General features: G+C 33.9%; 1 protein-coding gene across 1 annotated transcript in view; it reads right to left on the reverse strand.

Moving 5' to 3' along the window:
• Positions 1-5,792: 5,792 nt before the first annotated feature.
• The window catches only part of LOC144955819 (acetylcholine receptor subunit gamma-like), a 13,872-nt gene continuing 5,968 nt past the window's right edge, over positions 5,793-13,696 (reverse strand). Inside the window, exons 3-6 of the mRNA XM_078889702.1 lie at positions 13,160-13,274; positions 10,083-10,273; positions 8,132-8,536; positions 5,793-5,819 (exon numbers count right to left, since the gene is read on the reverse strand). Of these exons, the coding sequence (XP_078745828.1) occupies positions 5,793-5,819; positions 8,132-8,536; positions 10,083-10,273; positions 13,160-13,274 (738 nt within the window). The remainder of the gene's footprint in view (positions 5,820-8,131; positions 8,537-10,082; positions 10,274-13,159; positions 13,275-13,696) is intronic.

A 13,696-nucleotide genomic window follows, 5' to 3' on the forward strand; every position in this document is an offset into this window, starting at 1 on the left:
TTGCTTTCTGTCTTTGTCTTGGAATGGGATTACTTAGTTTTGTCCTAGCCCTGGCCTAAGTCCTTGGCTGAGAGGGAAGTAGTCAAAGGTATAGTTATTGTTTTGGGAGATGATATTTTTGCCTTGTAAATCATCTATCTGTTTCATTATATGTTTTAAATGCATAATGGTTTGTAAACATTTGAGTTCATTCCTCTTAATGGGGACCTGTGCTTGTGTCTGGATTAGACTTTTAGATCTCAGACTTGGTATACTGATAGTGTGCTCTTGGAATTTACATATGTTCCCTTTTTGAACCCTTCCCCTTTGTCTTAATTTTTCTCTTGTGCTTTCAATTGCAAATTAAAAAAAAAAATTCCATGTCCTTCCTTTTTTACTGGCGCTGAAATTACCTAACTGTGTCGCTAAGCGGCGTAAAACCCTTAAAAACAGTATAAACAACACGTGGGACAGTGCTTGTCAACCTTTTAAAAAAATCTACACACTTTTGACTTATACTTAAAAGCTTGTCGTCACACTATAAAAATTGTGCTTTGAGCTTTTATATAGCGCGATATCCACTAAACGTGCCCCCAAAGCGCTTTACATAGGTTCCCTGTTCAACAGCAACATTTAACATTTAGGACAAGACATGACGCCTGTAAGGCAATATCATATTTTTTTTCGGACAGAGACAACGCTGTTAACGGCCAGGTACTCATTTTACACCTGAGTACGGTGAGAATGTCGGTAAGGAGCCTTTTCCAATGACTCAACTATGTGCCGAGAGAGGTTCGGACCCAGGACCTTCCGATCTGAAAGACCACATAGCCGCATAGATATACCTACTCAAATATTGCATCGATCTTCATGGGGGCAATAATAAAATCCACTCATTACATACAGGAACTGTTATAGAGTGACTATATTAGCTTATGCCGATATGTTGTACGCCCTCAGTTCACACTATTAAATTTGGTGAACCCTGGGGGGTGTACAATACATTTTTTTTTTATAATTCTTGGGTCATTTTAGTCAATCAACATATTATGAAGGGTATTATGGAGTTAGGGCAAGGTGGATGAGTGGTAAAGACATTACACTTTGACCCGGACGGTCAAAGTTCAAGTTCCACCTCATGAACTTTCGTTGTCTTTCTCCTTTAGATTTTTCACCCCCAATTTGTCTACCTGGACAATATGGGTGATTACTGTTTACATCAGATGTTTGTTTTGATGGATAATCAATGCATCTTCAGTTTTGTACAACAACAAACAAACAAACTTGAACTTGGAAGTTTTTGCCAAAATGTGATGGATGTTTAATCAGTGCATTGCAGCAAAGTCTTTACAAATGCTTATAATAAACTCTTTAATTCAGGGGTCTGATCGTCTTTCACAAACTCACCATGCGCATCAACTTGATTAGAAAGGGAATTTCAGCTCTGCAATAACCAAACGTAGTCTTTCAGAGCCATTAGGCTCATGGAGCCGGACTTTATCCCGGTTGTTATAACGTGAAATGGAGAATTGCAATTGCTTGCTCCCTCATTGATAAGGCGCCAGTCTATCGCAAAGTACTTTCCACCAGAGCTAACAGACCAGCTACCAAATCACTGCTGGTAGAAAGGATGAGGGTGGGGGCAGAAAAAAAATCTCGACTTCACCTGGATCGATTTCGAATTTTTTGCGTGTGAAGCGAGTGCATTACCAACTGAGCTATTGGGACTCGCTATGCAATAACCAAACGCTATTTTTGCTTTGACCAGAATTTTAAAACTTCAAATAAATGAATTAAGATGACCTTCAGTTTGTATAATTTAGTCAAAGGTTCTTAAACCTGTTACTTCTTTAAAGAGCAGTTGTTTCCATTTTTAATTGGTAGCTGATAAATAATATAATATGAAATAGAAATGATCCTTTATATAAATCATGTCTACGGTTTCACTATGCTCACTGTGCGTCTCTGTAGAGCACTTGACTCACACGTGTGATTGTGTAGGTTTGATCCGGAGGAAGGGACTTTGCGATAGGCTAACGTCTTGTCAAAAGAATAGCAAGCAATTTGAACGCTACAGAAACCGTGATAAACTCTGACTCCTTGGGCTTTATGGCTCTGAACGACTTGAATTTTCATCTTATACAGTACAAAATGTATGATAGACGTCATTTAAACAGACATTCGTGAAATATCAGCCATGTTATATATTATCCAAGAACTCTTATACTACAATTGTATGTGTGGATATAAAACAAGATTTCTCTTTCCCTGTTCTTATCTATCTTTTTTCTACGTAAAAAAAGAGACTTTGGTTTTGTCCCGAGTCTGAATGTGGCCTTTTGCTGAGAGGGAGACCGTTGCAAATAATCGCTTTCTGTTTGTATCCGTGCATTTCTATATGATGTTACCATTTTCTTGTGTATAAGTGAGACTTTAAAGCTGCTGAAATTTACTTTAGTATTTTTTTTATTGTTAGGTTTCACCCTCCCCCTTCCCGTCTAAAAAAAACAACAACTCATGTTTTTGCCTTTTCCTATATTTTTTAAACAACTTATCATCTATCATCTTGCGTTTCATGCAATGCTCAATTATTTACTATCCTAAATTTTACATTATAATCTTCATCTAGCATTTTCTTCAGATATAGCAATTGAAAAGAGGCAAGTCAATAAATTTATTTTCATTTTGGTGAACAATTTTATTTATATTTTGAAACAAACAAAAAAGTTTACTAATAATTTAAACATTCTCATCTATCGGTTTGATCCCAAAATAGACAATATTACAGTATGAATGTTGTTTGACAGCAGTGAGTCTTGATTTTTAGTGAGATAAATTCATACACCACGACAAAAGCCTAAAAATTGAACGTAGACCTAACAATAATTGTTCAAACTTCGTGGAAATTAAATATTAAAATAAATTAATTATTAGCACAAAGATCAGAAAATAAGGGGCGTAAATGTGTAAACTGTCACGTTCTTTAGTTATAGACATATCTATCTCCCTTGTATAACGGACTGGCGGGAACGGTCGTCATTACGATGTTACTGAGTTTGCGCGACAGGGCGCCAACGGGTCCCGTTAGAGATAGACGACGATTGGGATTGTTTGGAAGCTTTAACCCTTTGCCCACTAGTCATTATGACATCCGAAATGCTATCGCCTTCTACATCTACGCCAGAATAGAAATAGAGGGTGGAGCCTACCATGATATAACATTTTATGAATCCCTAATTTCATCATATCAGTTCTGTCCACTGACAGGTGGGTGGATATCGCTTTCAAGAACTTATGTCCTTATATGAAATCCTGAGTTTTTGACCAATCAACGGATTGCTCTTTTGATAGCTCGCTTGTCAACATGAGTCAGCTCAGCCCTTGATTTATGTAAAGGCATCACAGGCGGTATATGTTGTGTAACTTCAAAGACCACGGTTGACCGAAAGCGATGAATGGAAGCCCTACTGTGGCGTGGAGAACGAGGTCTTGTATGTATAGTTACGTCATATCTCAACGCTCGTGAATTCTTAGTACGGCTGGACTCACAATCAAAACTCGAAATCTGTGTTTTAAACTCTTGAATCAATCGAATTACATCAGTGCGTTCGTCTCATTGAGAAATGAAAAACGATATATAAATCAAGAACATCGATCGGAAAATAAGGAAATTATCATAAAATTATAAAATTTGAGAAAGCTATTTTCAAAATCAAATATATTACAAAAAAGGTTATTTCTCGACCGATTTTTATGAGACAAAGACAATTTTTCTCCACTTTTCAAGCTGATTCCAACAATGAGGTTTTCAAATTTATCGCGATAAGATTATTTGTCATTATTTTTTTTAATACCCAATTGACTGCTCCGGAAATGAATACGTAATCCTTGGCGGCTAGCGAGTAGGTGTTAAATTTTGCTTACTCTTTCCCACGCAGACGCACACACACACACACACACACACATACACACACACACACACACAGACTGAGCACACAATGTATGTCTTTCACTTCTGGCCAAGGTTGCCTTATTACAACTTAGACTCGAATGATAACAGCGAGTAGGGTGTCAGATTAAACTTCAGTTTTAAAGGTCTAATTCAATTCACACCGTAATAAATCATAATAATGACCATTCTTGATATATTAGAGCATTAAAATATTTAATTCACATTACTATAAATATATTTTAAATATATGTATTTTGTAATTATTTTAGCGACGATACGAACCCCTTTTAATCGTCGAGCCGAACGATAGGATACTAGACGACGATAAGTCTGTGTGTGTGTGTGTGTGTGTGTGTATGTGTGTGTGTGTGTGTGTGTGTGTGCGTCTACGTGGGAAAGGTTAAGCAAAATTTAACACCTACTCGCTAGTCGCCAAGGATTACGTATTCATTTCCTGAGGAGTCAATTGGGTATTAAAAAAAAATAATGACAAATAATCTTATCGCGATAAATTTGAAAACCTCATTGTTGGAATCAGCCTGAAAAGTGGAGAAAAATTGTCTTTGTCTCATAAAAATCGGTCGAGAAATAACCTTTTTTGTAATAGATTTGATTTTGAAAACAGCTTTCTCAAATTTTATAATTTTATGATAATTTCCTTATTTTCCGATCGATGTTCTTGATTTATATATCGTTTTTCATTTCTCAATGAGACGAACGCACTGATGTAACTCGATTGATTCAAGAGTTTAAAACACATATTTCGTGTTTTGATTGTGAGTCCAGCCGTACTAAGAATTCACGAGCGTTGAGATATGACGTAACTATACATACAAGACCTCGTTCTCCACGCCACAGTAGGGTTTCCATTCATCGCTTTCGGTCAACCGTGGTCTTTGAAGTTACACAACATATACCGCCTGTGATGCCTTTACATAAATCAAGGGCTGAGCTGACTCATGTTGACAAGCGAGCTATCAAAAGAGCAATCGTTGATTGGTCAAAAACTCAGAATTTCATATAAGGACTCAAGTTCTGGAAAGCGATATCCACCCACCTGTCAGTGGACAGAACTTATATGACGAAATTAGGGCTCCATAAAATGTTATATCATGGTAGGCTCCACCCTCTATTTCTGTTCTGGCGTAGATGTAGAAGGCGATAGCATTTCGGATGTCATAATGACTAGTGGGCAAAGGGTTAAAGCTTCCAAACAATCCCAATCGTCGTCTATCTCTAACGGGACCCGTTGGCGCCCCGATGCGCAATCTGTCTCTTCTACCGTGCACCGACAAAACACTTTGGACGTTTTAAAATTTTGCCAGAAAAAATTCACTTAAATTTTTGATCGATTACTATCATTCTCAGCTTGTCAACAATTCTTAAACCCATGTTAGGATTCTTAAATATGTCGTCTGATTCAATTTGGGGTCCCAGTAGCTCAGTTGGTAGTCGCTTCACACGCAAAGGGACCAAGATCGAATTTTTTTTCTGACCCTCCTTATCCACCCAGCAGTCATATGGTAGCTGGGTCTTTTAAGTATGGTGGAAAGCACTTTTCTATAGAAACCGGGATAAAATCCGACTTCACGAGCCTAATGGCTCTGAAGGACAACAATTATGTGTCAATTTAATCAATAATGACATGAACTAAAGATTTCATGGACAAAAAGTGACCAGGGTTTTGTCAGGGCACGGCTGTAAAGTTCATTTTTAGACAAATCGTTAAGCATGGGATGCGCGGGTCACTATCTATGGTCACTACACAGAATGAAAACGAAAATACCAAGAGAATGAAAATTAGTGAATTGTTAGTTGTTGACAGCTCACAAAAATGTTTATTTTCTTTACCACTCGATGACTATCGAGGCAATGGGGGTTGATTCAACTGTCATAGATTGACAAATGATTTAATATTTTATCGTTAGAAAAAGAAGAGTTCCACAGAGAGAAAATAATGATAATAATAATCGTTTTAGCACTACTAGTAGTAGCAGCAGCAGTAGTAGTAATAGTAGTAGTAGTAGTAGTAGTAGTAGTAGTAGTAGTAGTAGTAGTAGTAGAAGTAGTAGTAGTAGTAGTAGTAGTAGTAGTAGTAGTAGTAGTAGTAGTAGTAGTAGTAGTAGTAGTAGTAATGATAATAATAATAATAATAATAATAATAATAATAATAATAATAATAATAATAATATAATAATAATATAATAATAATAATAATAATAGTAGTAGTAGTAGTAGTAGTAGTAGTAGTAGTAGTTGTAGTAGTAGTAGTAGTAGTAGTAGTAGTAGTAGTAGTAGTAGTAGTAGTAGTAGTAGTAGTAGTAGTAGTAATGAATAATAATAATAATAATAATAATAATAATAATAATAATAATAATAATAATAATAATATAATATAATAATAATAATAATAATAATAATAATAATAGTAGTAGTAGTAGTAGTAGTAGTAGTAGTAGTAGTAGTAGTAGTAGTAGTAGTAGTAGTAGTAGTAGTAGTTGTAGTAGTAGTAGTAGTAGTAGTAGTAGTAGTAGTAGTAGTAGTAGTAGTAGAAGAAGAAGTAATAGTAGTAGTAGTAATAATAATAATAATAATAATAGTAGTAGTAGTAGTAGTAGTAGTAGTAGTAGTAGTAGTAGTAGTAGTAGTAGTAGTAGTAGTAGTATAATATAGTAGATAATAATAATGATAATAATAATAATAATAATAATAATAATAATAATAATAATAATAATAATAATAATATAATAATAATAATTATTATTATTTATTATTATTATTATTATTATTATTATTATTATTATTATTATTATATTATTATTATTATTATATTATTATTATTATTATTATTATTATTATTATTATATTATTATTATATAATTAAAATAAATATTGTCCATTGCAACCATGTTTAATCAAGCCCATAATTGGGTTCGTTTATCATACCTACAAGTAAATTCACGTCGGTACACAATAATATCGTATATCATATCAAAAATAAGGATGTAAAATGGACCAAGTATTCCTTAAATGTCTTTAAAACATAAATAATAATATATTGGACATTACACATTGCATATTCTTTGAGATAAAATTATTAAAAAGTGAGAAACAAATAAAAGCATGGAAGAAAATTAAAAATAAAATCAAACAAAAAAAAAATATCCATTCTTATTATTGACAAATTATGAATGCTCAGTCATATATGGATTTTAAAGCAAATCGCTCCTTTCAAGGGTATTCCAAAATTCAACAATATCTTTAGCATTTTAGTTTTAAATTTCAGACTGTTCAATGTTTGTAAGTACGGAATATACATTTATTTTTTGTCTAATTGAAGTTGAGTATCTTGACATAAATATTATGAATTCATCTTTCCGCATGAATGTAATTAAAAGTAATAATTATTAAAAAATCATAATGTTTTATGTTATCGATCGCGCAAACTATTTTATAGAATTGAATTAAATCACTTCTCTTTCTTCTATACTTTAATGGTGGAAGGTCCAGATATTTTGATCTTTCTTCATAGCATATAATATCATGAAGAGTTGGCACTAAGTTTGTCGCACGTCTTTGGAGATTTTCTAAATAGAAATTATAACATTTCCATTCTCTAAAATAGGTCTAACCACTGATTGATACAGGATGATAAACATATGTGCATCTAAGTAACAGAAGCTTCCAAGTATAACTCCAATTATTCTATTTGCAATATTTTGTACTTGACTGTCAAAGTTTAAATTACAATTAAAGATAACACCATCTCCCTTTCCGTGACTCATCATTTTTAGAGGTATCTGCGTAATAAATATTTTTTCGGATTGGTTTTGCTCATATGCAAAACTTTACATTTATAGGTATTAAAGCGTATTTGCCATTTCTCACTCTGTTGAAACAAGGCATTTAAATCATTTTGCAAAACTCGAGAAAAGTTTGGAGAAGAATACACTTTTGCCTAATAGGCAAATAATTTACATTTAAAATAAATATTGTCAGGCAAGTCATTAATTTTCATTATAAAAAGAAGTGATCCCAGAACACGACCCTTTGGGACGCCGCTCTTTACTTTATTTGTGGTTGATGACGCGTCCCCATCTACGTTTAAGATGCCTGAGAAATGATGATTTAGAGAATAGTCAAACAAGTTACACAGAACGTAAGAAGGTTTAAAACAGAAAATGTAAAAAGGCTGTATACCCTGACTTTATTACTTAAATTTTTGTATTTGTTTACACTGACAGTAGATTCAGTATTCGATTTATTGCTTTTATTTTCTGAGGAATCGTATTCCTCACAATGGAGGTTTTTATCTTTTAATCCACGAAAACATTCCGTGTATGTAATATTATTATGATCTTCTTTATCCAGAAGTAAGTGAGCTGGATGAGCAGTTTCATTTTGACCTCCTTTGTAAGAGTCTTCCTCTGGATGAACTTGCGTCGTTGTGCTGTCTGGAGGTTTATTTAAACTCATTTCTAGCGGATTTGAGTTGTTGGGTCTTTCGGATGGAGAAGTCTGTGTATTCGTCAACTTGTTTATATTTAGCAATTTGGACAAGGTTTCCTTTAGTTTGAAACGTCTTCTTTGTTTCTTTTCCTCTTCCTGCAATTAATTAAAAGATGAATTTTGAATCAGTTTGAAATGCTCTTAGTTGAAAAGCAACATGGCATGTGAATGTTTATGGAACATAAAAAACATTGATTTTCAATTTTCACTAACCGATATAGCAGAGCCTTTTTTACACAATTGGCTTCACTACCAAAATTAGATTCTGCTGTTATTCCTTGCGACAGAATCGAAGTATTTCTCATTTACTTTACAGGTCTGACTTCCCGAATTGTTACGGTCTCATTGTTATAACTGAAATACTCTTAAACCAACATAAAACATAATCCATTGCAATAATTATGTTAAAAAATAGTCCATCTGAGTCATGAATCCCATGAAGCCTGAGTTTTTTCTCGGTTTCTATAGCGTGTAACCGACAATACCAATAATCGATTTCTACCCTTTGGATCGGACCCCTATTCTATCGCAAAGTACTCTTCACGAGATCTGACAGACTCAGCTACCCGGTCACTGCTGTGATGGACAGGGAGGTCCAAAATAAAATCTCGTCTGCAACCATGATCGATTTCGGTCTTCCTCCAGATCTAACAGAACCAGAAACCAAATAATTACAGGGTAGACAAGGGGGTCAGCAATAATGTTAAAACAAGCCTATAGCTGAATCCATTTATATCAGATTTGTAAATATGCACACTTAGGGCAGAATCAATAACAAATAGCAATGCTGGCTTGCAAAAACATGATTATTTCACGCAATTTGAATACAAGCTGTCATTTAATTTGATTTCTATTTAACCGCGACTTTAACCCTCTCCTTACCACCTGCATCAAAAATCGTCACATTTATTGTTACGACATAATATACATTTTTCTGATTCAGATTTATTGTGTAAATCACAGACTTTTAAGAATGATCTTTGTTTAATTAATAAGAATATGTCGTTGCTATGTGGTCTTGAGAGCTTGTTTCAGTTTAATAAATACAATTTTCTGCTGGGTAAGCCTGCATTTTGGGAAATACTGAAAAGGATCGGTAAGGAGAGAGTTCATACAATATGCAACATATTTCAACATTTACATTACTTTTAAGAATGTTGAATACATTTTTGATCATTGAGGGAAAACTGCTTTTGCCTAATTTGTTAAATAAGCAGAAACAGTGCATCGGAAATTTTTCAAATACATTTCACTTATAGCCCAGGGAGGAGATAGAGATTAAAAGCAGATGCATGTTCTATAGACGTGAGACAGCGATCATTTATATCTCACTCATTTTTTCTTCCGTTTTTTACCAACCAATCAAGTATAATAATGATGATGATGATGATGATGATGATGATGATGATGATGATGATGATGATGACGATGATAATAATATTGATAATAATAATAATAATAATAATAATAATAATAATAATAATAATAATAATAATAATAATAATAATAATAATAATAATAATAATAATAATAATAATAATGATAAGAACAGAAACTTGAATAGATCTCTGTGTCGAGGCCCTTTGATAGTAGTGGTTACATGAGAGTTTTATAAATCTGAATAATAAATTATTATACGTACCTCTTCCTTGTTATTTAGCCACACAATAAAGATGATGTCGATGGTGGTAAGGAGAGAGATGACGAAGAGGACAAATAGGTAGAAGGTAAGAAATGGCATGTTCATGGAGACAGAGGGGAGGTGGTCGACCAGGATTGACATGTAGATGGTGTAGGCCAGAAGGACAGTCATACTGTAGCTGATGTTGATACCTGGGATGAGGACGTTGGAAGTGTAAACCTAAAGTTCTGTAGCTTTTCACCCCCCGTCTCTCTCTCTCTCTCTCTCTCTCTCTCTCTCTCTCTCTCTCTCTCTCTCTCTCTCTCTCTCTTTCTCCCTCTCTCTCTTTCTCTCTGTCTCTCTATATATATATATATAAATATATATATATATATATATATATATATATATCTTTCCTCTCTCTCTCTCTTTCTTTCTCCTCTCTCTCTCTCTCTCTCTCTCTCTCTCTCTCTTATATATATATATATATATATATATATATATATATATATATATATAGAACAGTAAAGTTGGTGCCCCAAACGTAAACAAAGGTCGAGAAGCACATGGCAAACCACATGTTCCTGTCTTGACAGCTCACGTTTCAATGTAAATAATAGAAAGAAAATAACCTTTAAAATTTGGCTGTTAGGTGGCAAAAGAAACACATATTCATAAATACTCGATCATGCATCAAATAATGTCTAGATATGGATATTTTATGGAACAAAAGGTAAAATTTATCAAAAGTTACGTCTATCTATTTTTAGACCAGAGCAAATTATTGCGCTGGTATGAACAAAACGAGAATTATTCGGAGCCTGATTTTCATAATAATTTAGTCTTATATTATTATTTCTGCAACTGTTAGATTTTATGTAAACATATTTTCAATACTGAAAGTGTATTGCCTACAACTCAAACTACAAAATTGGGAGACCTATATTGTGCGTAAATTATTCCGGTCCCTAACGGAAATCACTAGCAACTTGTTATTGTTTACGTTTGGGGCAGCAAACTTCACTGTTCTATATATATATATATATATATATATATATATATATATATATATATATATATATATATATATATATATTTCTCTCTCTCTTTCTCTTCTCTTCTCTCTCTCTCTCTCTCTCTCTCTTATATATATATATATATATAATATATATTATATATATCTTTCTCTCTCTCTCTCTCTCTCTCTCTCTCTCTCTCTCTCTCTCGCTTGCTATTGTGATATAATTTTTTAAAAGTGTAAGATTATGAAGGTTATGATTAACGAAGGCTACAAGGTCTGAAGTTCGATCCCCGGTCGAGGCAGCCTCATATTTTGTGACTGTTTCTTTCTTGTATTTATCTTTTTGGCACTACTGTTTCACATACGAGCAGTCTCACGGTTACCCTTTTGTTTATTTTGACAAGAAAATTTCTTGAAATATTGGCCGATTAAAATATCTCGTTTCTTGTCAAAAGGCCGGCTTAAGAAGTTTCGGGTATGAGAAACCGTTTGGAAGCTAACGGGCATTTTAATAAATTATATTATAATTTGAGTTTGAGTGAAAGGTCATGGAAAAAAATAGTGTTTTGACAAAAATGAGACAAAAATTCAACTCCTAGGTGCCATAATTGTAACGCCGTATTCGAAAATTAAAAACACGTATTTAATGTTTTGGCCAGAAAACTCGTCCTCCAAATAGGGATCGATTAAATTGACAAATCTTGGCCAAAACTCTCTAACCCAGGGCTCACAAAATCAAAGGTTTGAGAGTTTTTGTCAAGATTACGCCCGTTTTAATCAGTCGATATTTGAACGACGAATTTTCGGTCCAAAATTTTAAATACGTGATTTTCCAAAGTACGACAGTATTTTTCTAATCTAAACTCTGTAGACTAGCTGGAAAACCCCACAATAATTCGTCTATACGAGTATCCTATTTTTGTTCAAGCTGGAGCCCGATCATTGCTCGGACAACAGTAATTAGTTGTGGGAATTAGGTCCCAACAACCCTTGAATCGTGCCAATTAGGTCAGAAAGCATGACAATTATGTAGCTTATAAAGCATGAATATCCAATCATTTATGCTATAGAACCACTCAAAGAAATCAATATTAGCTGAGGTATGTACTTTTAAGATTCGAAAATGGACGACTAAAATTTTCGTTCATGGTCAACATTGTCAAAATGTCAAAAGAATGTTTTCGTATGCGACGCCTTAATTCGCATTAGCTACTGTTTTCAGCAATGATACGGATATTTCCTATTTTAAAACTTTCAGGTCCTGGGTAACTGGATTAAATAGTCTGATGTCACGTCGCCCAGTAACTGCGGCCATCATGGTTCTAAACAAAGAAAATCAGTACTTTTATTCTTCATGCTCGCTAGAACTTTTCATATGTCTTGTGATCGGAATGTGTAAAATTCAAAACATGATCAGATTTATAATGTTTTTTTCCCCTCTGGATATGCTTTTATGATCGTCGGAGAAATATTTCATAAGGTCGTCCGCCATTTTTCCGATAGTTTAGAGCCAGGTACTAAGTTACCATGCGTCATTATGAGGGAAGTGAAGTCATGTCTGTTGAAGGCTATTCAAAGTGTTTAATTTCTCGTCAACCCTGTTTAATTTTGTAAGATTTGATGGACTGTTGTAACACTGTAGTCTCTAATAATGACCTTTCGCGATTTAGAGTTAGAAAGTATAAAAATGAACACTATTCTGGTGATATACGGTATGGACATATATAGATGCAGGTTACCTCTTGGGCACCTTTTAATATAAGATGAATATAGTTTGATTTGAATAAACAAATAATGATACAGTTATCATTGATTATGAATGATGATAACAACGATAACGATAATCATTACGATGACAACAACAATGATGATGAAGATAGTGATGAGGATGAAGTTACTGCTGCTGCTGATTGTGATGACGATGATAATGATGATGATGATGATGATGATGATGATGATGATGATGATGATGATGATGAAGATGATGATGATGATGATGATGATGATGATGATGATGATGATGATGATGATGATGACGATTATAATGATGATGATGATGATAAAATATTTTACATACTGCCATCCTCCACGACCAACACAAACGTCAGCAGGTTGAGAACAGAAAGGAGGGTGACGGGAATGAAGAAATTGATGATGAAGAACAAGGCTCGACGAACGATGTCAAGTGATACCTGAAGTGATTGAAAAATATCCTATAGTGAAGTTTCTTTGCTATTTCAATAATTTTCAAATGGTATCTCATATTCAGTTTAAAGTTCTTTCCAAAAGACATAGAAATTATTCAGAGTTGCAAGGCCCAGAGGGCTGCAGTTTCAGCCCTGTCTCCCTAGAGTTGGAAAAACGGTTTCAATTTGTTGCCATACTAATCTTTTTAATAGGACATCAATGAGATGACCCTCAACCTGTCCAAGCTTCTTACACCTGACCCTTCTTCGAAGTATGTAACCAGATTGAATACCTGTTTCTACCAGTAAGGTTGTTGGTGTTTGCATACAACACTCATCAATTATATATATATATAATATATATATATATATATATATATATATTATTTCAAGGGCATACATAGTCGCAAAAAGGCAGAGGATGTGCC

Source organism: Berghia stephanieae, chromosome 1, assembly GCF_034508935.2.
Source record: "Berghia stephanieae isolate SIO BIC M18660-M18661 chromosome 1, UCSD_Bste_1.3, whole genome shotgun sequence".
In the NCBI taxonomy this organism is placed as follows: domain Eukaryota; kingdom Metazoa; phylum Mollusca; class Gastropoda; order Nudibranchia; family Aeolidiidae; genus Berghia; species Berghia stephanieae.